At 42.3% G+C, this 26,802-nt stretch overlaps 1 protein-coding gene across 2 annotated transcripts in view; it reads right to left on the minus strand.

The window, feature by feature from the left end:
• Nucleotides 1–2,902: 2,902 nt before the first annotated feature.
• SGCD (sarcoglycan delta) overlaps nucleotides 2,903–26,802 on the minus strand; it is a 528,736-nt gene continuing 504,836 nt past the window's right edge. For both annotated transcript variants that reach the window (XM_083181716.1, XM_083181717.1), the window contains 3 exons: nucleotides 25,889–25,961; nucleotides 11,129–11,252; nucleotides 2,903–8,355 (listed from right to left, as the gene is read on the minus strand). In XM_083181716.1, the coding sequence (XP_083037842.1) occupies nucleotides 8,182–8,355; nucleotides 11,129–11,252; nucleotides 25,889–25,961 (371 nt within the window). In that variant the 3' untranslated portion in view covers nucleotides 2,903–8,181. The remainder of the gene's footprint in view (nucleotides 8,356–11,128; nucleotides 11,253–25,888; nucleotides 25,962–26,802) is intronic.

Here is a 26,802-nt window from a genome sequence, read left to right on the forward strand (position 1 = left end):
ATTCATTTCACTTTGCCCACTCTTATCCTCTCTATTTATAAGCTCATTTGGGCACTCAGCTCTCCCGTAGTTTTTATACCCGGGGAGTTGGAGAAGCTTATTGAGACAGAAAGCAAAAAACATTACCAATACTAGGCACGTATGGAACCATTTACCTCTCTTTATAGTCTTTAACTTAAAATATGTCTGGCCTCTTCCAAAAATTAACCAGTGAGCAAACCTTGACTCTCTCACACAGTCAATGCTCAGCTCTCCAGTATCTGCAGCCTTGGGCCTTGCCCAGTTTATCCAGCCACCTTTTTGCGCCCTTTTTTATTATGTTTACCATACCCATTAATACCGTTTACCTCATACGAGGTGATTATGACAACATCATCGTGTGACCCTTTATTCCTCTTATTTTTTGAGCTCCTTACTGTTATATACCACACAGATATACCAACCCTTAACCCTCCGAATTCCTGATATTTAGCTATTATGTTCATTTCACTTTGCCCACTCTTATACTCTCTTTTTATAGTCTCGTTTGCACATTCAGATCTCCCGTAGTTTTTATACCAGGGGAGTTGAGGAAGCTTACTGAAACGACAAGCGATAAACATTGCCACTACTAAGCACGTATAACAGCATTTACCTCTCCTTAATATGATCTTTAACTTAAAATATGTCTGGCCTCTTCTAAAAATTAGTAAGTGAGCAAACCTGGACTCTCTCACACAGTCAATGATCTGCTCATCTGTTTCTACTACCTTGGGCTTACCCCAGTGTAGCCAGACACTTTTTATACCCTTTTTGTTCTGTTTACCGTTCCCATTAATACCCTTTGCATCATACAGGATAGATATGCCCGATCTCCTGACCTTTGACCCTTTATGCCTCTGATGTAGCGGTCTTAACTTCCTTTCGGGTTCGATTTGCCCTATATTCAACTTTTTGTTCATTGGCCTATTTGGCCACTTCAATCTCCATACATTATTATACCATAAATAGAAGGAATGACATAGGATTGTAAAAAAGTGCAAAAAATAAACCTCAGTTAGGTGCATATACCATTTCCTACTTATTTCTGTGCCGTGACTAATCAAATGTCTGTAGCATAATATGCATTTACTATTCTTATCTGTGTATTTTACCCTTTGTGATTTCTTTTCATCCCCTACTACAACTTCTATTATGTGATATTTTGGGAGGCTTTTTCTTCCCCTATGTCCTCCTCTATGCCGGTGATTTAGGTACATAAAAAATAAACTGTGTGTATATTTAGATCTATTCCTAATAGGTTTAATTAGGATTAAACATACTTTAAATGAAAATATCCTCCATTTTGTAGTATTTAAAGACCATAAATGAAATGCAGAATTGGTATATTCTAGCTTGCCTAAAAATCAGTTAACCCCCAAAAAACTGTAAATGTTAAAAAAAAAAATTAACGTAAGAAATGAAGAGACCTTTGTATCATCAATCGTTATTTTATTAAGAGGTCTTACAAGACTCCAATTTATATCATTTTAAATACAAATCACTTTTATTCTTGTACAGAAAGTGTAATAAAGTTAAAAGATCTTAATATTATACTGAGCATTATTGCAAATGCTTACAAAATTTTTGCATAGAGTGAGTACAGACTCACAGATAACCCAAATATAAAACAACCCCAAAAAGCTGTATAGTTTTCCCCTCTTTTTAAGCAGACTCGCGTTCCAAACACTACACAGACATACAAGGTATCATCATGGGAAATTTTGGGGCATAGACCGGAAATGCACCTGTTGCCTCCATGCTGTACCCTGGCAGCGGCCATTTTATAAGCTTAGCCTTACTCAAGAGAATGCAGCCAATCAACACACTACGAATAACTGAAATCATTGTGGATCAGAATCATGCAGTACATCGATGTGCTACATTCAAACAAGTGTGGGCCAGGCCACCAAATGACTGGCTCCTGGTTATGCAGGCAACAGATACACTTTGAGAATTTATTGAAATTGAACTTATTATGTCCATAAAGAAGTCCTGTTTTAAAGGCACCTATGATATTTTTTTTTAGGGGTTAGACCAGCAAAATAGACCCATAGGGTCTATATGTAACTTTCTGGTAGATGCACTCATTAATAGTAATGAAGCCACTGCCATTTTTCAGGAGTCCATTATAAGAAGACCTCCATCTACAGCTGGCTTCAAAGGGATAGTTACAAACTCAGTTATCAATGTTTACATTGAGTTTGTAATGCTGCTGTTGGGGCCATCACTAGACTGAGCACTGCATATTCTGTGCCCCATCCAGGATGGGCCATTTACAGAAACTGGTGCAGGTGGGATAGGGTAACTCCTAATAAAAAAGTCAACACAAGTGAAGATTTCCTTTTTAAACACTGGCATTGTTGGGCTAAAAGGTGTGACAATGCAGCTGTCATATGGCTCAATTCTGACACCAAGGCAGGTTACCCCAGGACCTGGCTGCCTTCAGTCTAGGCGATCCCTGCTCTTGTTACAGACAGTAACACTTCCTTTGAAATGGTTTCTTAAATTTGAAAGTACTAATTTTAAACTGACTTCTGTGATAAGTCAACAAACTGTATTCCTAAACAGGACTAAAATGGATACATGTACACACACGCACACACTCATACGTGCACACCCTGTTTCACTATAAAGTGTTATGCTGGAGTTTCATGATTTGCACGTTTAGTAAATTCCCTAGGAAACACACAAACACACAATTGTTCTGCTCCCAAGATCTATGAGTCATGATTTATACAGTATAAGTGTACTACTTGTCAGAATTACCAACCGAAACAAAAGCTATTTTAATGGAAACAGATAGAAACGATATAACGATAATCTAGACAGGCATGCAATGGTTATTGGGACTTCAAATTTATTTTTTGTTTTTTTTTAAACAAATTTTCTTTCAGTATAGATTTTGGAATCTTCGAAGCAGTCTGTGTGGTCAAGAAAATAAACTGGTTTTCAGTCCAAAGACATGGCCCTCCTATGACTGGATTTTGTTTATTGTACAAAAGATATTATTGTACAAGTGATGTTGTCACCTCAACCTTTATAGAGGTCTCAACTGGCAACTGCCCATCGCCATAAACTCCTTTCCTAGCTGACCAGGTACAGTGTCTCTATACCAGTTATATTTATTTCCTGGGCGGTAAATCAGTGCCTTGCCCCTGCTGACAAAATTCCTAGTTTGGCCCTGATCAAACACATCACATAAATTGCATACATTTATGTGAATACATTGCAAATGTCATCCTTCATGCAACTTTATTTTTATTGACGTCTTGCAATTACTTATATAAAGCTTTATTGTTCTTGCTGCCTTTGGTGTGGTCCAACAGAGCAGCGTTGAGTCCTACAGTAGGTCTGCAATAGTGAAAATGCACAAAGAAAAAAACATTGTGCTTAAAATTAAATGTTACAAGATGCCACGTACCTATCCATGTTAAAAACCCTTGAACCTGCATTTACAATATACTTATATTAAAGCAGTAGTATTCGTTTATTCAACCGTTTCTTAATTATTTTCCTACCAAATATAGCAAATATGCAATCTTCCCTGTGTGAGAACATGGTCACCACTTTATACTGTATGTCCAATTTTCCTTCAAGTAGTAATTCTACAGAGGTCTATAATAGTGTTATGGGTAGATTGAGCCATCTAGGACAATGATTTGTCTCCATAACAAGTAATGGGGAGCAGCAATTATGGCAGGGGTGTTCAATAAGCGGCCCTTCAACTACAGTAGAACTATGCATCCCAGCATGCACTGCTGCAGATTTTCTATTTGTCCATGTTAAAACTGTTGCAGGACATGCTGGAATGTATAGTTTAACAGCAGCAGTCATGATAAACAAATCCCATGTACAGTATGACAGGTACGTAAAGGAGGGACCATAAATATCTGTGATGCGTATTACACATAGTTGATGAGGTTGTGAAAAGATGTTAATCCATCAAGTTCAACCTATATAAAAGTTTTCAAATACATTTTAGAGAGGCCCTGCTAAAATATCTTCTGATGACCCAATGACTGCATTTCCAGGTCAATCATGAGATTGTGGCTTCTGATTGGCTCTCGCACATCTCACCCCATCTTCAGCTATGTTAAAGTGGTGAACTTTAAAGTTCTGTCTTGAGCGTTAGTGCAGCTTTACCAGCGTATGGCTTTTACAGACTGTGGCTAATCCAAAACCGTTTGCTGTCAGTATTAGCACTAGCACGGTGTCACATTCTATACCCAAGAGATAGATAGATAGATATCTATCTATACACCATGGCCACTCCCATTTCGTATCAGGGCCTAACAATTACTATGGCGGACCAGCATATTAGAACTTTTGCACCCTTAAATAAGTATTCTCTGCTTTCAATGGGTTAATCTGGCTGTAAGAATATACTTATTTGTGGAAAATCTATTTTATTTGCTCATCGGTGCATTGCACTGCTTTAAGCAAACCTTTGGTGATATTTGGATTTTTTAGTGGTACATACAGTATCTTGGTACTAATATACCCGGCATAAACTCCCTAATGGCTATGGTTGTTTTCACATGGATGACTTTTACCCTTAGAAACAAAATGTCACTAAATTCTTCGCAGGTATAACAAACCTACTATGTCATTGTCTCCATACAACATTATCTTTTGGGACAATTTGATCATTGCAAAAAAAAAAAAAAAAAACCTCTGTCAACCCAGTCTTTTAGTTGTGTTGTCCCTCATCAATGTAATTTCAATACTTATTTCAGCATTTGCTTTTGTAATAACCAGGTCATGTGTGCCTTTTGGAAGGGTAGGGGTAGGGAGGGTTTGACAGATTGTAGCCTTTAAGTCTGGCCTAGATGGTCCATTGGCTCCAATTACAATGTATAAATGAGGCATTAAAACACATAGAGGCTAAGATGGTCTCTGATTGGGACTGTTTCCTTGGTCCCGTGACACATGATATTGCTACAGCTTCCATTTAAATAATTAAATTGAAATGCAACTTGAGACAAACATGGATCTGGCTGACCACACAAAAATGGTTCATGAAATTTATTGACGTAACTAAAGACCCCAAAAGATGTAATTGTCTGCCTTTATCTTCACTAGAAATCAGTCATGGTCTTTGGTTTTATATAAACTCAACACATACTGTAGGCTGTGAGGCCACATACAGGAGCCATGCAACTAGTTAGGAGTAGACCATTTATATGGATTAAGTAATCCCCGCTAGGTAATCAGATACTGAACATATCCCAATGAGAGTGATGTAATGCAGGTCATTCCTACAGCTTTTGTCATAACATTACCATGTTGATGGGAGTCTATTTGCTAAGCTCTGGGAAGAGATTAAGTACCTTTCAATTAGCTCTGAATTATGTTACAAACTGGTCCTTTATTTTCATCTATGGGGGGGTATTCAATCCCCGCCGCTATTTCCGACGGGGGAAATAGCGGCGTGCGCCTATTCAATGCTGTCTTGCCTGACAGCATTAAAGAGACAGATCGACAGAACGGGCCCAACTTTAAAAGCTGTCGGGTCGTTTTGTCGATAACGGCCGTGAATTGTTGCAATCATGGCCGATCTCGACAATCCATGGCTGTTTACACGGACACGCCCCCTTTTCGCTGATCGCCAAGTTGGGCATTGAATCCCACCTGGCAAAACGAAAACAGGCCAGGGTCACGGCGGTCGGAAAGGATCAACAGTTGTAACCCAGGATTGAATGCCCCCCTATATCTCTCTATTATGGGCATTTCATAAATGATCTAGTGAGATAGCTTAGAAAATGCCCCGAAATCGCCCCATGTGTAGGCCCCTTAAGGCTTAAGACCCCCATAATCACCAAACAGTTTCTTCAAGACCCACACTTTTATCTCTAATGGGCCCCCATCACCCAGAAGCATTGGGTTTAACTGAGCAATCAGCTAAACCTGACTAAAGGCCACCCTACAATGCACATTTCTGCTCAACAACTCAGGAGGCATGAGCCCCATGAACTCATGCCCGAGCAACAGCACAATTGACAACTGGCAAGTTCCCTCTAATGGCACTGACTAGTTACTGGCTCTTTATTTGTATTTGATGTTGAATACATACCTATTGAATGTGTCCGGTTTTTCCACTGATTCAAGTATGACTTTATTTGAAGGAAAATAGTCAAACTGACACACTCCCTACTAAAACTCATGGATCAGCGGGTAATTCATGTGTTTTCCGACAATTGCAAATTTTCAGACAGTCAAAAAAAATCGGCTCTTGGATTGAATTGACTGAATATAAATTCAACCGAAAATAGTTGAAAAGTGCAGATTTTCTGACTGTTGGAGTGTAATGAACAACTGCCCCCTCCCCAAATTGCTAAAAACAGCAGATTTAAATTTGAACATCTGAAATTCTGCGACTGTAGGATATATTTACACCTGTAAAAATCTTAACTAGTAACCTGTAATGTTATTTGATCGTACAAAATAGCTTCTCATCATAAGAAATCACACCTGTCACACATCACTCAGTCTTCAGTCATCATCATCATCAACTGCACCTCCCCCTCCCCCTCCCAACAAAAAAAGAACAAAATATAGACAGCAAATAGTTAAATTAGAAACTTCCCCTCTGTGCTTTTCCTTGCAGAGTGCATTGTCTTAAGGCATAGGCACATTTCCCCCTCTTTGATCAGAGATGGTTCAGTCCAGTGTCCACCCTAATTATGCTGCTCCGGGTGACCTTATGCATTATGAAAGAATGGTAGAGTTTATTACAGGGAGAGATGGAGTGCTACATAATAAAAGCACCAAACAGTATACAAAAAAACCCCCAGCTCACCTTGTGTTCAGAACAAGCCTACCAGAGATTAAAAATACAATATGGTGCGCGGGAGATAAGAGAGACAACCCAAGATCAATGGGAATCGATGCCACACAATGAGAACAATATATACTCTGTCACAGAGTCACTGTCCTGTACACTTGAATAGCGATGGAAGAGGTCTCCAGTGTGTCTCCCAAAACTGCAGTCGTTGGTTACATCTCCGCTGATCATTCTCTCACACACATTATTCAATTCAAAATAAATGATGATAAAATAGAAAAATGTCCTTGGCCACCATAAAATAAAAAAAGTGGTCTTTTTTTTCTGCATTTCATTAGCAAAGCAGTGTCTGCTGTATTGTTCAAGTGGCGCCCTGTAAGGTGACCTCTAATGGAAAAATATATATATTTACAGTGGTTGTATTGTACAGCAGCCAGTGAAAATATAATACAATATTGTGAATATTATTATAAAAATAATTCTGAGTGATTTCGCTTACAATCAACACAGGAGTCTGGAGAAGTAGATTTCCGGGCCAAGCTACAAATACAGCAGATTACCGTTACAAAAAGATACTGCACCCCCTGCTGCTGCGTTAGGCTTTATCACAGCGAGGCATGCCCCTAACTGCAAAAATATATCCATAATTAAATAAAACATTGGATAGTTTGACCCGTCAAACTAATACAGTGGTCAGATTAAAATGTTTCTAGATTCCCAATTTATCTGGTCCTTCAGCTACCACCAAGAACATGGAAACTCCATGTCTATATTTTTGACATTCAAGTTTTTTGTAATACTGTAGCTGTGACAGAGGGGACATCTGCTATGGTTTCATTGGAGAAACAAACCAAGACGACCCATCTTATTTTCTCTGCAAAATGTCAAGGTCTGCCAAATTCAAATCACACCCAAGTTTTGCTAGGATAAGATAAGGGTTCAACCACCCACAGTAACTTTACAATAATGGCGGAACTAGAACAAGTGTTCCAGATATAATTAAAGACCAATACAATGGTTAAAGAGGGGGGGAGGTTATCAGACTAGAAGGATTTTGTTTGGAGACTTAAGCTCAGTCCGAATTCTATGACAAATGAGAACATGTTTCTTTGGGTTTAATATGACCTCAGAGATCGAGTCTTAAGAGGAAAAATGGAAATACTGTATATGCATAAGGGAAGACAGCTGAGGGTCACCCTGAGCTCCTGGCACTGAAACATCTCTTCCATGGGAGATTAATAGATTTACAGATATATATATCTATATATATTTGTATATATTCACACGCGCACACACACACACACATTGTTTCTGAGGCTTCCTGTGTCTGGTTACAGTTGTACTCCTGGTCTCAGGAGGTTTGGCGTGCCAGTCTCTTACAGACAGATATTGTTATTTGTCTGACAGGTGGACTCGCTGCCCGCTTGCGAAAGGAACAGTTTGCCACTGGCGCACACACAGATCTCAAATACGTTCTGACGGGGCGCAGATGCGGAGTACGAGCCCAGCGGCAGCTGTGGAAGTTTAACATTCGCAGCTCTTAACTGGATCTGCAAAAGAAAATATGATTAGTAAATAGAACAAAATAATAGAAGATTTAGGGCGAGATGTATCAAATGGAAAATGCGGTAAAACCCCAGTTTTACCGCATTTTCCAATGTATCAGAAATGATACCGCACTGAAGGGTATCGCCACGTTTGGGTGGCGTTACCCTATAGAAGCCTATGGGCTTCTTTTCGACACCCGCCGACCCCCCCCTCTGGCTTACCTTCCTGAAGGGTCCTCCTGGACCCTGGAAGGTAAACCCCTCCTCCCCCTAGTGAAGCAGCCGGACATCCTTCCGGCTGCAGGGGGGAGGAGGAGGCGCCGGGGACAGCATGCTTAGCTGTCCCCGGAATGAGGGGAGAGCGTGGCGGCAGGGAGATGACTGAGACCCCCCGCACACCAGAGTACAGGCATCGCGTGGGGCCTCAGTCACCGCACCGCGATGCCAGCTGCATATGTTAGTACATATGCAGCAGCATCGCGGCGGGGGGGGCCGCGATGTATTTTAATACATCCCGCCCTAAGTGATTTAGAAAGTGGTGCAGTTACTAGATATACCACTATGTCACCATTATAATTGTATGACTTTTGTATACTGCTGAATAATAGATTTCGGGAGGAAGCTAGGTGATACAAACTTGCAAGTGATCAGAGATTGTAACATGCTAACAATGTGAAGTGTCCTACTTCCGTTGCACAAAATAGATCTGCCTTCATCCACCACACTACTAACTTGGTGGAAAGATTTCTGGGAGGGAAAGATGCACTCCTGACCTTTATGGCCAGTAATGGAGAACAAACTTGGTCACCTTAATCATTAATACACTAGCTGACCCGCCCAGGGTTGCCCGGGAAAACCTTGTTTTTTGATTTTTTTAATTGCTGTAAAATTTTGTCTTATGCTGTGCCAAAGGGTAAGGGTTGTAATTTGTTAAAACCTCCACCATAATGTTAGATTGTGTTTGCATTGATACTCAATGATGGCAATGAAATCAGGCGTGGTGTTACTGTTTCAAACACACCGCTCCGGACTTGATTGCTTATGTGTGTTAATGAATTCCACACCCACTGAGATTTAGCACCTATGAAGCATTTATTTTTTTATATGTTCTGTGTGATGTAGTGAATGTGGGTGTGTGTTGTACTGTGTGTGGGGTGTGTGTGTTTGTGTATTTGTCCAATGTGTGTGTGAGGTGCGCTGCATTTATGCGCAATGTTCAAGTGTGTGTTCTGTGTGTGTGTTGTACTGTTTATGGGTGTGTGTTGTAGCGAATGTGGGTGTGTTTTGTACTGCATATGGTTTGTTATGTATATGTGTGTGTTCTGTGTATCTGTCCAATGAGTGTGAGGTGCGCTACACATATGTGTGTGTGTGCATATATAGTGTACTGTGTGTGATGTGTGGTATATGTATATACCCAATTATTCCTAATTGTTTAACGCCTCCACCATAATGGCCCTTATTCAGATCTGATCGCAGTACAAATTTGTTCTCAAAATCGGCAAAACCATGTGCACTGCAGGTGGGGCAGATGTAACATGTACAGAGAGAGTTAAATTTGGGTGGGGTGTGTTGAAACTGAAATCTAAATTGCAGTGTAAAAATAATGCAGCCAGTATTTACCCTGCACGGAAACAAAATAACTCACACAAATCTAACTCTCTCTGCACATGTTACATCTACCCCACCTTCAGTGCACATGGTTTTGCCGATTTTGAGAGCAAATTTGTACTGCGATCAGATCTGAATAAGGGCCAATGTTAGAATGAGTTTGCATTCATACTCAATGCCAGCAATAAATCAGGTGTGATGTTGTTCCTTTGGAACCTGTTTCCCAGATCGTCAATCTTTTTTCCAGATCATCAATCTTGACGAAACGAACCTTGGTGTTTTTGAAAATTCTAAGTGACATTTCTCAAAGATGGCTTTGAAGCGCAACCCCATTGGTCCAGAGGTACCTTATTGCCGTATTTCACGGCTCTGAGTGCCACTGTGTGTCTGCAATGCGACAGACACACACACTCTTCCACTTATTATATAGATTTACCAACAAGGCACAGACCAATTTAGCCTTTTTACTTGACTGTACAAAAAGTATCTTTCAGTTGAGGCAGCTACATCAGTTTGCCTTACTGTATGTCCTGTAAACACTCAACAGAGAGAACAAGGGCAATGACCAGATCAGTCAGATCAGTTAGAAATGAGGCTGTAATTGCCCTTTGTGTATGCCCCATTAATAAAGGCTCAGGATCTCTATGCGAACTCATGGTGAAGCAGAACTACACATCTACTTGTGCACTAGAGTGCAACCACACTTACACGTACAGTATGGAAATTGCACAAAAATGTGTCTCATGGAAATTGCCAGTCCACAATGTTGCAAGCAGACAGCATTTTAAGTGTAGCTAAAACCAAAGTTTAATTGTTAAATAGACCTAATTAGCCATGTGGTTAAGACATTTTATAATGATTTTAATCTACAAAATCTTCTTGTGCTATTTTTGTTTCCCCAAGCAGTGAGGGCAGCTCAGATCAAATGTAGGATAGATGGGGGTAGGTGATGTTCCCATATACGTTCCTTACAGCAAATGTCCGTGGGCCACTCACACTATATGTTGGGGAAATCTGGCAAATAAAGACCACACTGGCTCACACAGTGTGCAGTTTGTGGCCTGCTTTTTCATAGAGGAGGTCTAGGACATATTGAGCGGATCTTATTTCCCTCAATTTACAGTATGTACTTTTTTAATCCTGACATTTTGTATTTGCAGCGTACCTCTCCGTCTGTAGAGTCTAGGCGTAAGTCTGTTCTACAAGATGCTTCCAAACTACCAGCTTCTGCATTTATCTCAATTCCTTTTGGTGCCTCCATGATCAAGGTCCGCGTTGGTGATTCCAGCCTATTTAAAGCAGGTAAGAAATATGAACAAGCATTACACACCAGCAGCTAGATCATTCAGAGTTGTGTAACTGAAGGCCAAAATAAAAGCATATATTATGTATGTAGAATCTTGCAATTTTGAACAAATCTATTTTACTTCTAATACCCCTTTCCCACTGCAGGCTTTACACGTGTAAATGCCGTTTTTTTAGCCTTTTTAAACGGCTAGAGCTGCAGTGGGAAAGCTCCAGGTTGCTTTACACGGGTAACAAATACCGGTTTTTGTTACCCGTGTAAAAAGCAGTGTTTTTACCGTGTTATAGCCGTTTTTTCGGCAGTGGGAAAGGGGTAGCCCTTTACCCGTTAAAAAAAAAACCGGCATGGGGTCCCCCCCCACTGCCGAAACCAGCACCAGGCTGAAGGAGCCGGGGCTGGTAATAAAAAATCAGGAAACCCGACAAATAGGGGTTCCCTGATTTTTTACAACCAGCCCCAGGCTCCAGGTCCGGGGCTGGTTCCCAAAATACGGGGGACAAAATGACTAGGGGTCCCCCGTATTTTAAGAACCAGCCCCAGGCACAACCAGCCAGCAGGGTAATGCCACAGCCGGGGGACACTTATGATATAAGTTCCCGCGGCCAAAGCATTAACCCTACCGACCAGTCAGCCTGGCCAGGGGCCCTGGGGGAGTGGGGACCCCCCCAATAAAGGGGTCCCCCCCCTCCAGGACTTACCTGACCAGGCTGAAGCCTGGTGCTGTCCCCGGTGACCCTGGAGCGGTGGTCACCGGGCTGATGGTATTGTGTAAAAAATAGAATAAAAACCATTGTCTTTTACTGGTGAACTATGAGTCCCAGCAAGCCTCCCCCGCAAGCTGGGACTTGGAGAACCACAAGTCCCAGCCTGCGGGGCATTAAAGGGCCCGCTGGGTCTTGTAGTTCCACAGTAAAAGAAAGAGTTAAATAAACACACTGACACACGTGAAAAATAAAAGTTTAATACATACATAACACATACATACTGATACTTACCTATCTTGAGCCCGTAGGTAGCCCTGGTCCTGATGTCCTGGTCCGTGTCGGCGTCTGTATCCAGTCGGCATCCCTGTCGGCGACGGCGTCGGCGGTCCGGAGTCCGAAGAAATCCATTTGGGAAGCTGTGGAAGGAAATCCTACTCACCTGTCCCAGCGCGACGTAGTCCAGGTAAGGTCTTTGCAAAAAAAACAAACCGACACCCGAACCAGACCGGACTGACGGAGACACACGTGTGTTTGTTTACATCGTGCGGCTCCGCCTCCCGAATGCCGCTATTGGCCGCCTTGCGGCCTAGCGGCTCCTGATTGGCCGCTAGGCCGCAAGGCGGCCAATAGCGGCATTCGGGGGCGGAGCCGCACGATGTAAACACACCGTGCGTCTCTCAGCTGTCCGCTTGGTTCGGGTGTCGGTTTGTTTTTTTTGCAAAGACCTTACCTGGACTACGTCGCGCTGAGACAGGTGAGTATGGTTTCCTTCCACAGCTTCCCAAATGGATTTCTTCGGACTCCGGACCGCCGACGCCGTCGCCGACAGGGATGCCGACTGGATACAGACGCCGACACGGACCAGGACATCAGGACCAGGGCTACCTACGGGCTCAAGATAGGTAAGTATCAGTATGTATGTGTTATGTATGTATTAAACTTTTATTTTTCACGTGTGTCAGTGTGTTTATTTAACTCTTTCTTTTACTGTGGAACTACAAGACCCAGCGGGCCCTTTAATGCCCCGCAGGCTGGGACTTGTGGTTCTCCAAGTCCCAGCTTGCGGGGGAGGCTTGCTGGGACTCATAGTTCACCAGTAAAAGACAATGGTTTTTATTCTATTTTTTACACAATACCATCAGCCCGGTGACCACCGCTCCAGGGTCACCGGGGACAGCACCAGGCTTCAGCCTGGTCAGGTAAGTCCTGGAGGGGGGGGACCCCTTTATTGGGGGGGTCCCCACTCCCCCAGGGCCCCTGGCCAGGCTGACTGGTCGGTAGGGTTAATGCTTTGGCCGCGGGAACTTATATCATAAGTGTCCCCCGGCTGTGGCATTACCCTGCTGGCTGGTTGTGCCTGGGGCTGGTTCTTAAAATACGGGGGACCCCTAGTCATTTTGTCCCCCGTATTTTGGGAACCAGCCCCGGACCTGGAGCCTGGGGCTGGTTGTAAAAAATCAGGGAACCCCTATTTGTCGGGTTTCCTGATTTTTTATTACCAGCCCCGGCTCTTTCAGCCTGGTGCTGGTTACGGCAGTGGGGGGGACCCCACGCCGTTTTTTTTTTTAAATTCCCCCCCCCCCTATCTTTACACTGCTTAAACGGGTTTTTAAACGGGTAAGTGTGAATGTGACAAAAACAGCTTTTAAACGGTAATTTACCGTTTAAAAGCTGCAGTGGGAAAGAGTCTTATGGCTCTTACCCGTTTAAAGACCCGTTTAAAAAAAACGGGTCTTTACCCGTGTAGGCAGTGGGAAAGCAGCATAAGTAAGTTATTTAAAAAGCCAAAATATTACAAATCTCTTAATGAAACCGATGCTGATCGACCTTTGGTGCTGAAACATCAGAGGAATACCTTGAGAACATGGAGAAGACAACCTCTAAACAGATAGCTACAGTATATGGATCCAAAGTCAAGAAAAGTCTTCAGTGTAGCGAGGAAATGGGGTATTAAGCGCTGTTTTCTAGAACAAACCATCTCTAATCATGTGGTGCAGAGTGAGGGCGGTTTCAAACGCTCCGGCTGTCATCGGGTGGCGAAACTGCACGGCCAAGAAGCCGTGCCATACACAGAAGTTTACAATGGTTGGGATGGCCACAGCTCGACAGACGTCCTTTCCTGTGATGGCATCCGGCTGCAACTGGGCCGTGACAGTCCCGTGTGAATGGACACCATGATGTCCATTGTTAACTACTGTGTACAGGCTTTTGGCTGTGCAGGGTTTCGCTGCCCGGTGTCAGCTGGAGAGTGCGAAACAGCCGGATAGTAATCGTGCAGTGTGGTGTTGATACAAAAAAAATAAAATGTAAATACAATCTGTCACTTTTTTCTATAACTTTCAAAATGAAACAGTGTATTGTTATATTCTGTAAATGTTGCCAGTATGTGAATGGTCCTTGTTTAAAAGATTGGTCAAGTAAACACTTAAATATGCCTTCAAACAGCAGTCAACCTGTAATGCTAAATATTTGTCATCCCCTCCTAATCACAGCAATCAGGACCACTCACATACTGGCAACATTTACAGAATGTAGCAATACACTGTTTCATTTAGAAAGTTACAGAAACAAGTGACAGATTGTATTTAAATTGTATCTATTTTGAATCAACAACACACTGCCTGATTACTATCACTCTGTGCCACTACAGCACATTAGAAATGGGGTATTGAGCGCTGTTTCCCAAAACAAACCATTTCTATTTAGCAAATCAGGGAGAAGAGCCCTGAGAAACCAGCAGCACTACCTGAAGCACATATAGAAACATAACAACACAATTGGTGCGCAGGTAATCACAAAATGTATTCAGTGTACTGAGACAGCAATGATAATCACTACAACAGAGACACCCATCAAAAAGCAAAACAAATCCCTCTGCTGAAGAGATATTCAGATTTACAGTGCATCCGGAAAGTATTCACAGCGCTTCACTTTTTCCTCATTTTGTTATGTTACAGCCGTATTCCAAAATGGAATAAATTATCCCCCCCCCCCCCCCCCCAAAAAAAAAAAATCTTTCATACAATACCCATAATGAAAATGGTTTTGGCAAGATTTTAATTATTAAGAATAAAAAAAAACTAAGAAATCCCATGTACTGTACATAAGTATTCACAGCCTTTGCCATGAAACTCAAAAAAATCATAGCCCTGTTGGTCTATTTTTGGTGTAAGTACACCTTCCTCATAAGGCATCCTAGGCCCCATCAGAGCTATTATGGAATAATCTTACCATTGCTGTCATTAGGCTGCTGATAACTACAGACATGATAAGTATATTCATTAACTGTGACCCTCGATTAACATTTTGTGCTTTTGAAAATTGCTGGGAGTGCTGGTTCTCTCTGATAGTGTGGGGGTGTTATGCCTCTATATGGTTGGAGAATATAGATACACGGTACTTTGTCAGCTTGGCACTCTCCTTGATATAATCACAACCCTGGGTACCCTCTGGATAAATGTGATGGATAACAGCATGGACACAGGCAGTGTCACTCCCAAGGATTTCTCAAAGTGCACCAAATATCTCTTAAGATTTCAGCGTAACAAGTTCCAGGTGGTCATGGAAGATTATGAGCAAAACCGAGTTTATTGCTGGCTAACTGGAGGCACTGAATAACGCAAACAAGGCATTCAGACCTACACAAGGTTGGCGTCGAAGGGAGGCACGATTGGGATCAAACATGTACTCTAACAGCGACACAGACAAGGCCCAAGTGGATTCACATGGTGCAGCCATCATAGCAGAGACCCATTTAAGAGACAGAAGCAAACAGTCAAGAAGCTCCAATGGAAAAGAGCATCCACCCGCAGGGGAGCCAAAACGAGAGGCTATACAAAAAGAAATATGCAGAAACCTCATTCATTTCTAACCTCTCCCAACACCATCTCACAGAGTTTTAAACAAAGGCCTCTCATCCATCCCACGACCAGTTTCCAAGAATTTGGCTGAACAATTAACCTACACAGGTTCTCCAGGAAACTGCGCTTAAGGGAGTTCTTTCAAGATAAGCCAGAAACCAGAGAAGAATTTGAGCACCACGCATACATAAAAAGTAGAACCCATTCTCAATTTGATCCAGTATCACAAAACCCCTCTATCAAATCCTTTACCTGCCTCCTTGATCAATCGATGATCAAATATGCACAAGCCAACCAAAAGACCCATTACAATTTTCCAAAGCCGAATGGCGTTAACGAATCTAAGTAATTATCGACATATCATCATCTTCCCTGCTGATAAGGGGGGCGGAGTAGTAATTCTCGATATAAATTACCACAGGGATGAAATTATGCTACAATTGACCAATTCTAACACGTATGAAAAATTGCCACATGAGCCCACCAATGTTTACAAAAGGACAGTATCCTGGATGAAGCTTCTAGGGAAGGGCTATATACTATTAAAAAATGCCCTGACCCAAAACCATGCAGTGGTTCCCATCTTTTTTACAGTGCCTAAGATCCATTAAAAGCATGATGCCCTCCAGGAAGGCCAATTATTTTGGCTAATAACTCGCTTTACCAACCGATTTTCCCAATTTTTTGTAATGCGCCAGTCTACCTTCATCAAGGACACCACAGACTTCTTCTTAAAACTTCAGGCAATAGATTGTGTCCCCATAGGAACCACCATTTGCATATTAGACATCAACAGTCTATATAAGAGCATTCACCACGAAGCAGGCCTCCAGTTGATGAGTTCCTTGTAAAAGAAGACCTAAATTCACTAAACATTGATCTTTATATACGACTGTTGGAATTGACATTAAAGAGTAACTAACTATTTCTTGTTCGACAATTTTTTCTACCTGCAGCTTAATTGTTGCTCTATGGGGAGCCGTGATCTTTAAAATAAACCCCAAAACAGCAGCCAACATTTTTCTATAGTCCAGATTTATAGACTTATTTATCCTATGAACAGGAGGGAGGAGAAACGTAAGATACTCTTGAATCAGATCAATGAGAGGCCATAACCCATAAGGGTCATGTCACATCAGTACTCAAACACCTTGTTAATAACCTTGATGATCAGGTGACCATAAGCAGGAGGACTCTTACGGTATAACAGTTACGATCCCAAATCATTAATACGAGGTCTCCCAGGTCACAAATGATACGTGTAGCAAGGATCACAAGTGACTATCAATCTTCCACGAGAACTAGACAAAATGGTTATCAGATTTGCTGAAAGAGGATATGACCTGTCGGATTTGAAAAATAAAAAAAAATTGGAAGTCCTAAAAAATTCCAGGACTGAATTATTGAAGCCCACCATCAAAACCCAAGATTCAGTCATCCCATGCGTATCAAGTTTTAACACTTCCAGCCTGTGGCCGATTATACAGTATCTATCGATAGAGACCTCCCGTTTTAAACAGGTCAAACCGATGCCATGCTATACCAGGGGAAAAAATGTTAAGAGTTATGTCATCCACCCGGATATTTCCAACTTTAGCTCGACAAAACAACATCATCCAGGGTGTTACAGGTGTCCCAAATGTGTAACATGATCACTGTTGAAACCTATCAAGATTCAGTGAAGAAAAGATCATTCACCATCAATCATACCTTGGACTGCCTCTCTTCCTTTGTCATATACATAATTACCTGCCCGTGTCACCTTATATATGTGGGTAAAACTACTAACACCATTCGAGAAAAGATGGCACTCCATCATTCAGCCATCAAAATGACCCTGACGGGGAAACCTCCAGACAAACAGGTCTCTAGGCATTACACCGAGAATAAATGATCCAATTGTAAACATATGGATATCAACCACATCCCCACATCAATATAAGGGGAGGGGGGGAGGAAGGGAGAGACTGAGCAGGCAATTTCTTACATAGAGAGGCCAAATGGATTTCCACTCTAAATTCCAGCAAACCATTGGGTCTAAATGAAAGACTACCTATGAATAAACCTATAGGTTTATTTAACAGTGCAATATGTAGACAAGTACAGTAGTCTTCGAGAGTGTGGCAGGATCCGCACAGACAACAGAGAAATGTCTATATTTATTGAAAAATACCAACATATGGGGCTACTTGGTGAATAATTCTTGTAGTCGTTGATTGGTGGTGCGCCCAAAACTCACACAGGAACCTGCAGCACTGACACCCTCTCACCACCACGGAGATATCCAGTTTCCCTGGACTCTGCATTGTGCGCCCGGAGGCAAGTAACAGTAAGGTAACAGTGCTCTCAGCTTACTGGAAGCAGCTGAGCGTGTCACCGGATCCCGCATAAAGCACCCGGACCGAACAGTGCTCTCAGCGTGCAACCAGCGGCTGAGCGCTCACAGGGGACAGCAAGGCATTAGTGTCCTCAGTCTGCAACTAGCAGCTGAGAGACGCCTCTGCACCCATTAGTGTTCACCCACAGGGACTAGCACAGGAAGGCTATAAAATATCCTATATAAAAGACTGATGTTCCCTGCAGATAGGCACATGCAGATAAGCATCCTGGATATCCACCGATGCTAGAAATTCTCCCCTCTCTATGCTTAACAGCACTGATTGAAAAGATTCAATGTGAAAATGGTCCACCCAGAGATGCAGGTTTAAAGATGTCAAATTTACAATGGGTCTGAATGACCCGTCTGGTTTGGGGACCAGGAACAGAATCAAATAAAATCCTTTCTTCCTTTCCTGCTGAGGTACCGGGACCACTACTCCTTTCTCTGTAAGAGATGTTGCCGCCCCCAAGAGAGCTGTCCGCATGCGAGCTTCCTGTGGTAAAGGCGTAGGGAGAAATCTTCTTGGAGGAGACCCCCTGAGATTTATCTTGTAACCTAAAATGATGGAATAAACCCAGGGGTCCGTGTTGGAATCTCTAAACCTGTCCCGAAACTGCAGGAGGTGACCCCCCACTTTGAGCCCAGAACATGGAGTTTCCGCCCCATCATGCATAGGACTTATCCTCTCCTTTGGACACATTTTTTATTTAACGAAGGCCCCGAAACGGCATCTGGTTGCCTTTCCCTTACTAGCTGGAAACTTTCCTCCCCCCCCCCCCGAAAGGTCGGGCGAAAGGACTGCTTAAAGGACCCAAACTTGGATTTCAGCCTATAAACTCTTCCAAGATGGTGGCCGCCATCACGGGGGGTCCGTCCCCTACGATCCCCCCCTACCCAGGGAGCCGGTCCTGGACTTCCCCAGAGCCCAGGGAAACCTCTCTTGTGCAGAGGATAAGCGCTGTGCAGAGGGAGCAGACCGCTTCCCTCTGCACACAGATCGCTGACAGGACGCGCTTCTGTCAGCCTCTGCTGCGCTCTCAGTGTATGTGAACTTCTAAAAGTAGTAACACTGGAAAAAAAAACTGCACTAACTAGTGAAATTTAATAAAATAAAAATCCCTAGCTACTCTATTAGAGAAAAAAAAAGACAAAAGCAACGGCTGCAGCCGGTCAGCACAGCACCCACTCCTGTGGGCACCTAAAACGAATTGAAGTATCCTGGGATGCAGAAGGGAGGAGCCTGCTCTCAAAAGAAGTCAGCATAGGTGCCTTGCTCCTGCGGCCCTCCTACATCCCAAGGTTAGCTGTGTCACCACCAGGATGGACGAAAGAGAAATGGGTACTTGTGACTTATCTGGGCGCCCGATGTTGAAATTGTATGCCAGTACCCTAAGCATGCGATTTGATGCGATTTCCCTTGAAATTCCCTTGAAGAGAAAATCACGTTGCATTGTATGCTATTGTATTGCATGTGATGCAATTTGATGCAATTTTAATATGTACAGGCACCCAGATGCCTGTTTCATATGTGAAATGGCCCCCCAGACCCCATTTTTAATTGTATACCCACCCTGATGGCTAAATGACCCCCATTGTTAAAGCCACCCCACTATCAACGCCAACCCGAAGCGTGGCGAGCGGCGGCGGTACGCGTCCTCCGACCTTTTCATACCCCCACTATCCACGTCGGTGTGGAGTTGATTTTATATAGTGTGGCGAGCCACCGAGCCCGAAGCGTGGCGAGCGCAGCGAGTCCCGCGAGGGGACATGGATACCTTCACAGCTATACGCGTCCCCTCGCGGGCTTCACAGGTATCCGCGTGCGCTCGCCACGCTTCGGGCTCGGTGGCTCGCTGCGCTCGCCACACTATATAAAATCAACTCCACGCCGACGTGGATAGTGGGGGTATGAAAAGGTCGGAGGACGCATACCACCGCCCCTCGCGGGCTCGCTGCGCTCGCCACGCTTCGGGTTGGCGTTGATAGTGGGGTGGCGTTAACAATGGGGGGCATTTAGCCATCAGGGTGGGTATACAATTAAAAATGGGGTCTGGGGGGCCATTTCACATATGAAACAGGCATCTGGGTGCCTTCACATATTAAAATCGCGTCAAATCGCATCGCATGCAATCTGATTGTATGCGATGCGATTTGACGCGATATTTAGGTGCGATGAAGAAAATCGGGCGCCCAGATAAGTCACAAGAACCGAGAAATGTTATAATTTTATTAACAGTCTAGAATTATTATGAATAACAATTTCTGGGACTGCATTGAATTTAATTTATTGTTACACAATATCAATGGACAATGCAGATGTATCCATTTAATTGATTACTTGCAGTATCCATTTAATTGATTACTTGCAGTTTAGCTAAAGAATAGACAAAGCTTGCACGGTCTCAACATGTTTATATCAAGTAATGATCTCTTCTAATCAAACTCGCACAATATGGATAAATAAACAAGTCCTTGAATCACATTCCTATCAAAATATTTTCTGCAAAACCTTAACCATCCGCCCCCCCAATTCCAACAAGAAATAAGCCCAGTGGAGATTATGTTGTCATCTCCAATTAGCATGATTAAAGCGTGCCAGAGTTAATTAAAAGAACATAGGAAATCTTTTTCCTGAGTGTGTATGTATTTACATGAATTGTCTTCACACATTTGATGCCATCAGCAGTACATTTTGCAATGTGCTGTTATGGACAGATCGACACCTTGTGCGCTCTCTATAAAACCTTGTTCAAGGTCGAAGAACTGAGAACATGGGGTGTGTAGGATTACTTCACTTAAAACTAACAAAAGGCTGTGTCCTAAATACCACCAAGCAGCTTATTGTTGGTTGGCCCTTCTGCGTGATCTCATTTAAAAAAAGTGTAGTGTGTCGTTAATATCGTTAACATTCTCCCTTGGCTGAACATGCAGGTCAATTCAGTCTTTACAGCCAATGACCAGCCTATTCATCGTGTTCCGGTGACATCACTGAACAATATAATTTACTAATATCGTTCACTGTGTGTGCTCAATACATTCTACTGTGGTGCGGGTCATCTAGCGTGAACGAGACTTTAGAATTATAAGGCATAGTCAATAAGCAGCACTAATTTTCTTTCACGCGTCGCATGACATAGGCTTTTTCCTATTCAATTGCCTGGGAGAATTTTAACTCCAGTAATTTCAAGAGGGATTAAAGCAGCTTTCTTTTTCTATCCGCCCCAGAGAAGATGCAAAGTCAGGGAAAATCATTAACTTAACTTAAGATGTCAGGACTTTCAGAACCCTTTGCAAACCACCCCCTAACAACTACAGTAACTATGCAATTGCTTAATTAGACTAAAAATGACATATCATTATTATTGATAAATTAGACAGACATATGGGGGTGTTGTATGGTTGACGAATTTATTTGCTTAAAAAATAGCTTTCTATAATTTTTAAACACCTTTTAAACATTAGAGAAATCAGCCATTGAAAAGCAATTAATAGCTCCAATTTTTCTCTGGGACAGCAACAGATTACTTTTGGTTTACTTTGCGGACTGTTTTTGCCATAAAAGATCACACCTAATTTTGTTTTTAACATGCATAGGGTCCACCACTGAAGGGGTCACTGAACAGGGCTTAGGTCAACATGGATTAGGTCATACTGCATACCCTCGCCATGCTTCAGGCACAGTGCCTCGCTGCTCTCAGCAAAGGATGGGAGGTCATGAAATACCAACTCTTGGCTCAAAAATACATGAAAAAAATCACGTCAACCTTTTGACTGTGGAGAAGGCCATTGTCGACCTAAAGCTTGTTTGACCTTTCAACCCTGTTGACCTTCAGTGGTCGACCCAATGCATGTCTACCTAGTGACCGTATCCCTTAAACTACTGCCACAAAAATCATAAGCGTACAGGATTTTTGTGACTCCGCTAATATCCACCCAAAAATTAGGGGCCAATAAATCTGAACTGGAATAAGAGCAACTATTTATTATTTGATGGCAGAGGACTGTTGTAATTTACAGTACTTCTCCAGGAAGCCTGTCAAAAACTCCTCATCTCTGAGGACAATGCAATTACCCCTTTGTTAAATAGTAAACATAATAAAATAGTTTTTTGCTGGCCCTGTTCACAAACACCACTGATATAAGATGATAAACTGTTGTTCAACCATATTTATTTATGCGGAGTAAAAATACTGTAAATTACAACCATCGTGTGATGTGCAAACTTGGCCCCAAATGACGTCTGAGGTCACCCAGTTCCTCCTGCCTATCTGTCTGCTAACTCAGGCGCAATGAATCTTCCTGCACTTTACAATACATAATTACTGAACCTCCAATCTGCTAGACGGAAGTGGAGGCTACTTGTGTAGGCATTCAAATTTAACGGTGAAAGCTTTTAATTAAAAAGAATAAATCACAGGAAAACATTTCAATCTGAGCAGGCAACATGAGAGGCAGTGACATGAATAAGTGAATTGTAAGAAATTCTTGGGCGTACAGTGATTTTTAATGGCTGCCTTTGGGACCAGATTAATTACATGCTGAGGTCGGAAATGGACATGTATTCACTTACTTGTGTTAAGCTATTTATATGCTATTGAAATATACAAGTTATGAATTAAGCAATGAGAAGTGATTAAGGTGCCAAAAGCCTAGAAGATTTTGTTTGTTGATTTTAAGTTTATTTAGAAGTTTATTTGGACACTCATTACAAAAATGCAATATATGCAGAGCCGGCACTAGGCATGGGCAAACTAGCCCAAATAAATGCCTATGGTGTTTGGAATGCTTTGGGGCTTTCACTACAAGCGTAGGGCAAGTTCAGAGGCAGATTGACACAGTAGGCAGAGGCACTAGAGGGGACAGCACCAGCAGCTACTACTGTGATGGAGAGCTCTCTGCTAAGCCCTGATTGGTTGGCAGTATACACAGCTGAGCCAGCAGGAGCACCTGAGTAGGAGCAGTAACATGTGGGGAGTTGGGCAGTAACAAAAAAGCTATTGAAAATGCTAAGATAGGATGTGTCGGAATTGCTGACCACAGCTTCCAGCTGGAATGTGTCCCCTTTTTTGGGGCAGTGTGCAATGTCCCTGTTTATGACCCATGTCGCAGGCACCAAATGTCTAATTATGACTTTGTGGATATGGACTGCTATGGGTGAGAAGTGATGGGTGTCTGGCTCCTGTTGTGATCTGTGCTGCTGGGTGATGGTGCTGGAGGATCGGTGCTGTGTCAGATCAGGAACTAGCAGTGATGCTAGGGGGGCTCGGGGGGGAACCAGCCAAAATGTTGCACAGGGCATAAAATTGATTAGGGTTGGTTTTGAATATATGGCGGTGTGCATTTGTGTGGGCTAGGAGAAACATTAACTAATAGGTACAGTAAGATGACCTTCCAATGAGGTTCTTATGAAGAAGCTAGGGCAAAAAATGTATGCACCGCACGTGGGAAAACTAATTCTGTGACTGTGGTTACAGCCAAAACTATCATTTGCATGATGAAATATATACTCTATTTATACCAGCATATTTTTGGAATGTGGGAGGAAACAAGTGTACCCAAATGAAACCCCATACAAGCTTGGGGAGAATATAAAAACTCCACACAATTAAGGCTGTGGTGGGAATCCAATACACCTCCTCAGTGCTGTGAGGCAGTAATGCTAACCATTACGCTGCCCTGGATACTCATAGGCAAGCGCAGCACATTTTATTAGGGGGTGCACCATCAAGGGAGTGTGCCTAGCACCACCTATTGGGCATGTCTAACACCACCCACTGGGTGTGTCTAACACCACCAATCAGGCATGTCTACCATTATCTATTGGCACTCGCTACAATATAAAACTTCTCTCAGCCACAACATAATCTCCTGCCTACTTAAGTTTTAATCTTCTAATTACTCTGTGTAACATGCCAAAAAAGTCAGAAACATAATATGGATGATGCAGGTATGTAGTGATATGACAGTTGTCTAGTACAATTATCAATGCAAAACACACATAATTGATTGATATGTGCTTCTTTAAATGGAATACAGTTCTAAAAAGCTAAAGTCTGGTAAAAGGTATTGCTGGTACTGCTAGTGTTCATTTGGGTGAGCACAGCATTAGGGGGTGCCTGTGCACCCTTAACACTCAATGCAAAGCAAGATGCCCAGAGGACCTCTTGAAACCAACGCAATTACCCTTCCAGAGCTGTGCATTAGCATTACATGTTTTATATCTGTTTGTATTGTCCAAGACCTAGAAACACCTACAGTATAGTTAATATAAAGGTTTAAATAGAATTCAAAATGGTCTTTTAATTTAAGATGGATGTTGTTTCTTTCTTCTAGAGAACTTCATGTAAACATGTAACAAATACTGGGGCATGTATTAAGCCTGAGATAAAGTGGAAGGTGAAAACACACCAGCCAATCAACTCCTAACTGTAATTTTTCACACATAGCTGATTGGCTGGTGCGTTATCACCTATGTGTATACTACAAATGCATAGGCCAGAAAGAAAGTGAATGCACAATAAGTATTTTCTGCGTCTCCATAATAAGCATGGATGAGCCGATGGGGCCCATGGGGCCCATGTGCGCAGTGCTTGACAAGTTCAGTAGGTCAATATGAGAATGTTGACATGTTTTTTTAAGTCAACATTGAACATGTGGACATTGTAGGATTGTCAACAGTTTCTTATTACCGTAAGTAACCCTAATGTAGATGTTGTAATATATAGAGGTGGGTATTCAGGCAGAAATATCGACTATCAGTATTCAATCCTGGCCACTCGCCTATGCAGATTCAAATTTAAAAAAAGTTTAATCTGCATTGTCGAATCCACGGCCCTTTTAGTCTATCATCATCCCTTTTCGGCAATCCACGGGCTTTCCGACTGTTGTAATCTTTTCTGACAGAATCAATGTAGATTTGACCTACTCTTTTCAGACAATATTTATGCCTGCTGGAAATATCAGCCAGGATTGAATACCACATTTTATAATATTGTAAAATGACTTCTAGACTACATGATTATTCCCTCCATTTATTGTTTAGCGCTGCTACACCTGTGTGTGTTGCAAATCACACAATCAATGGGGCAAATATATTAAGCCTGGTGAAGAGATAAATGGAAGGTGATAACGCACCAGCCAATCAGCTATGTGTGAAAAATTACAGTTAGGAGTTGATTGGCTGGTGTGTTTTCACCTTCCACTTTATCTCAGGCTTAATACATGCCCCAGTATTTGTTACATGTTTACATGAAGTTCTCTAGAATAAAGAAACAAAATCCATCTTAAATTAAAAGACCATTTTGGATTCTATTTAAACCTTTATATTAACTATAGGTGTTTGTAGGTCTTGGACAATACAAACAGATATAAAACATGTAATGCTAACGCACAGCTCTGGAAGGGTAATTGCGATGGTTTCAAGAGGTCCTCTGGGCATCTTGCTTTGCAGTGAGTGGCCATGCGTAGAGAATACATTCAACAAACAAATTAATGAACCCTAACCGTTGATCTTCAGAGACGTAATGCCTATAACTCAGGTTCCTCAGTGTAATACAAGTGGGAGGATACCACAGAGATTTCTGATTTCAGAGAGTTGTGAAAAACATGTATATCTCCTGTGTGCTCATACATAGGTACTTTAAATCTTCTACCATAATCTCTTTTTCGTACATACCGAAGATGGTGGAAAGGTTCTGCCTTTACATAGGGCGTCTCAAGGGATGCTGGGAACACAGCTCCTTCGGCACCTCAAAAGAAAAAAACGAAAAAAAAAAAAACAGTCAGGACTTTCAAATCCTTGTACTTTTTTAATACATAAGATTTAACAACAATCAGATTACACAATAGGAGAACGAAGATCAAATTACCTTTAACATTAGTCCACAAGCCATCTCTAGATTTACTTCCTACTGTATATTCGCTAAATCCATATCCCCAATCCCAGAGGTAACTAGGCAGCAGAGGCAACACAACCTACTGGCTCTGCACAAAGGCAACAGAGACTAGACTAATACACGGGACTTCTACCCTGGTCCTGACCTGGGTTGAACACGGCTAGGAGCTGGGGCAGTGTAAACGGGTGCCTGTGTGCGGCATCTATTCACCTTGCAGACGGGGGCTGGGGGGTGCACGGGGGCAGCCTAGCAGCTTACATTGGTGCTGGGCTGCCCCCAGCACAGTGATCGGCGGTCCCGGCGCTTGGACATGATGTCATCTCCAAGCACCGCCTCCGCCTACACTGAAGATAAATGGTGGCAATCCTGGATCCAACCTGACTTGGATCCGTGTTCCTAATGCCAGGTCGGATTCCCGATTTTTGGTGTAAAAGGGATATTACGGACTAATCCACCTTAAGATGAAGGACAGGTATATTTACAGGGACTGTAATCTTTTTGCACTAATGGGGTAAACAAGGAAGATACCCATTCTGTACAATACTTACAGCAACATTTTATATATTTCTATCTTTATACTCAAATATGTTATTTTTTATTTCAAACTGTGATTATTGAACTGGATGTGCACTTGGCATATCCGTTATAGATCCAGATCAACAGTAACAAAGTGCAAACTAAAAATATACATACT

Source organism: Crinia signifera, chromosome 4 (assembly GCF_055691185.1).
Source record: "Crinia signifera chromosome 4, ASM5569118v1, whole genome shotgun sequence".
NCBI lineage: Eukaryota > Metazoa > Chordata > Amphibia > Anura > Myobatrachidae > Crinia > Crinia signifera.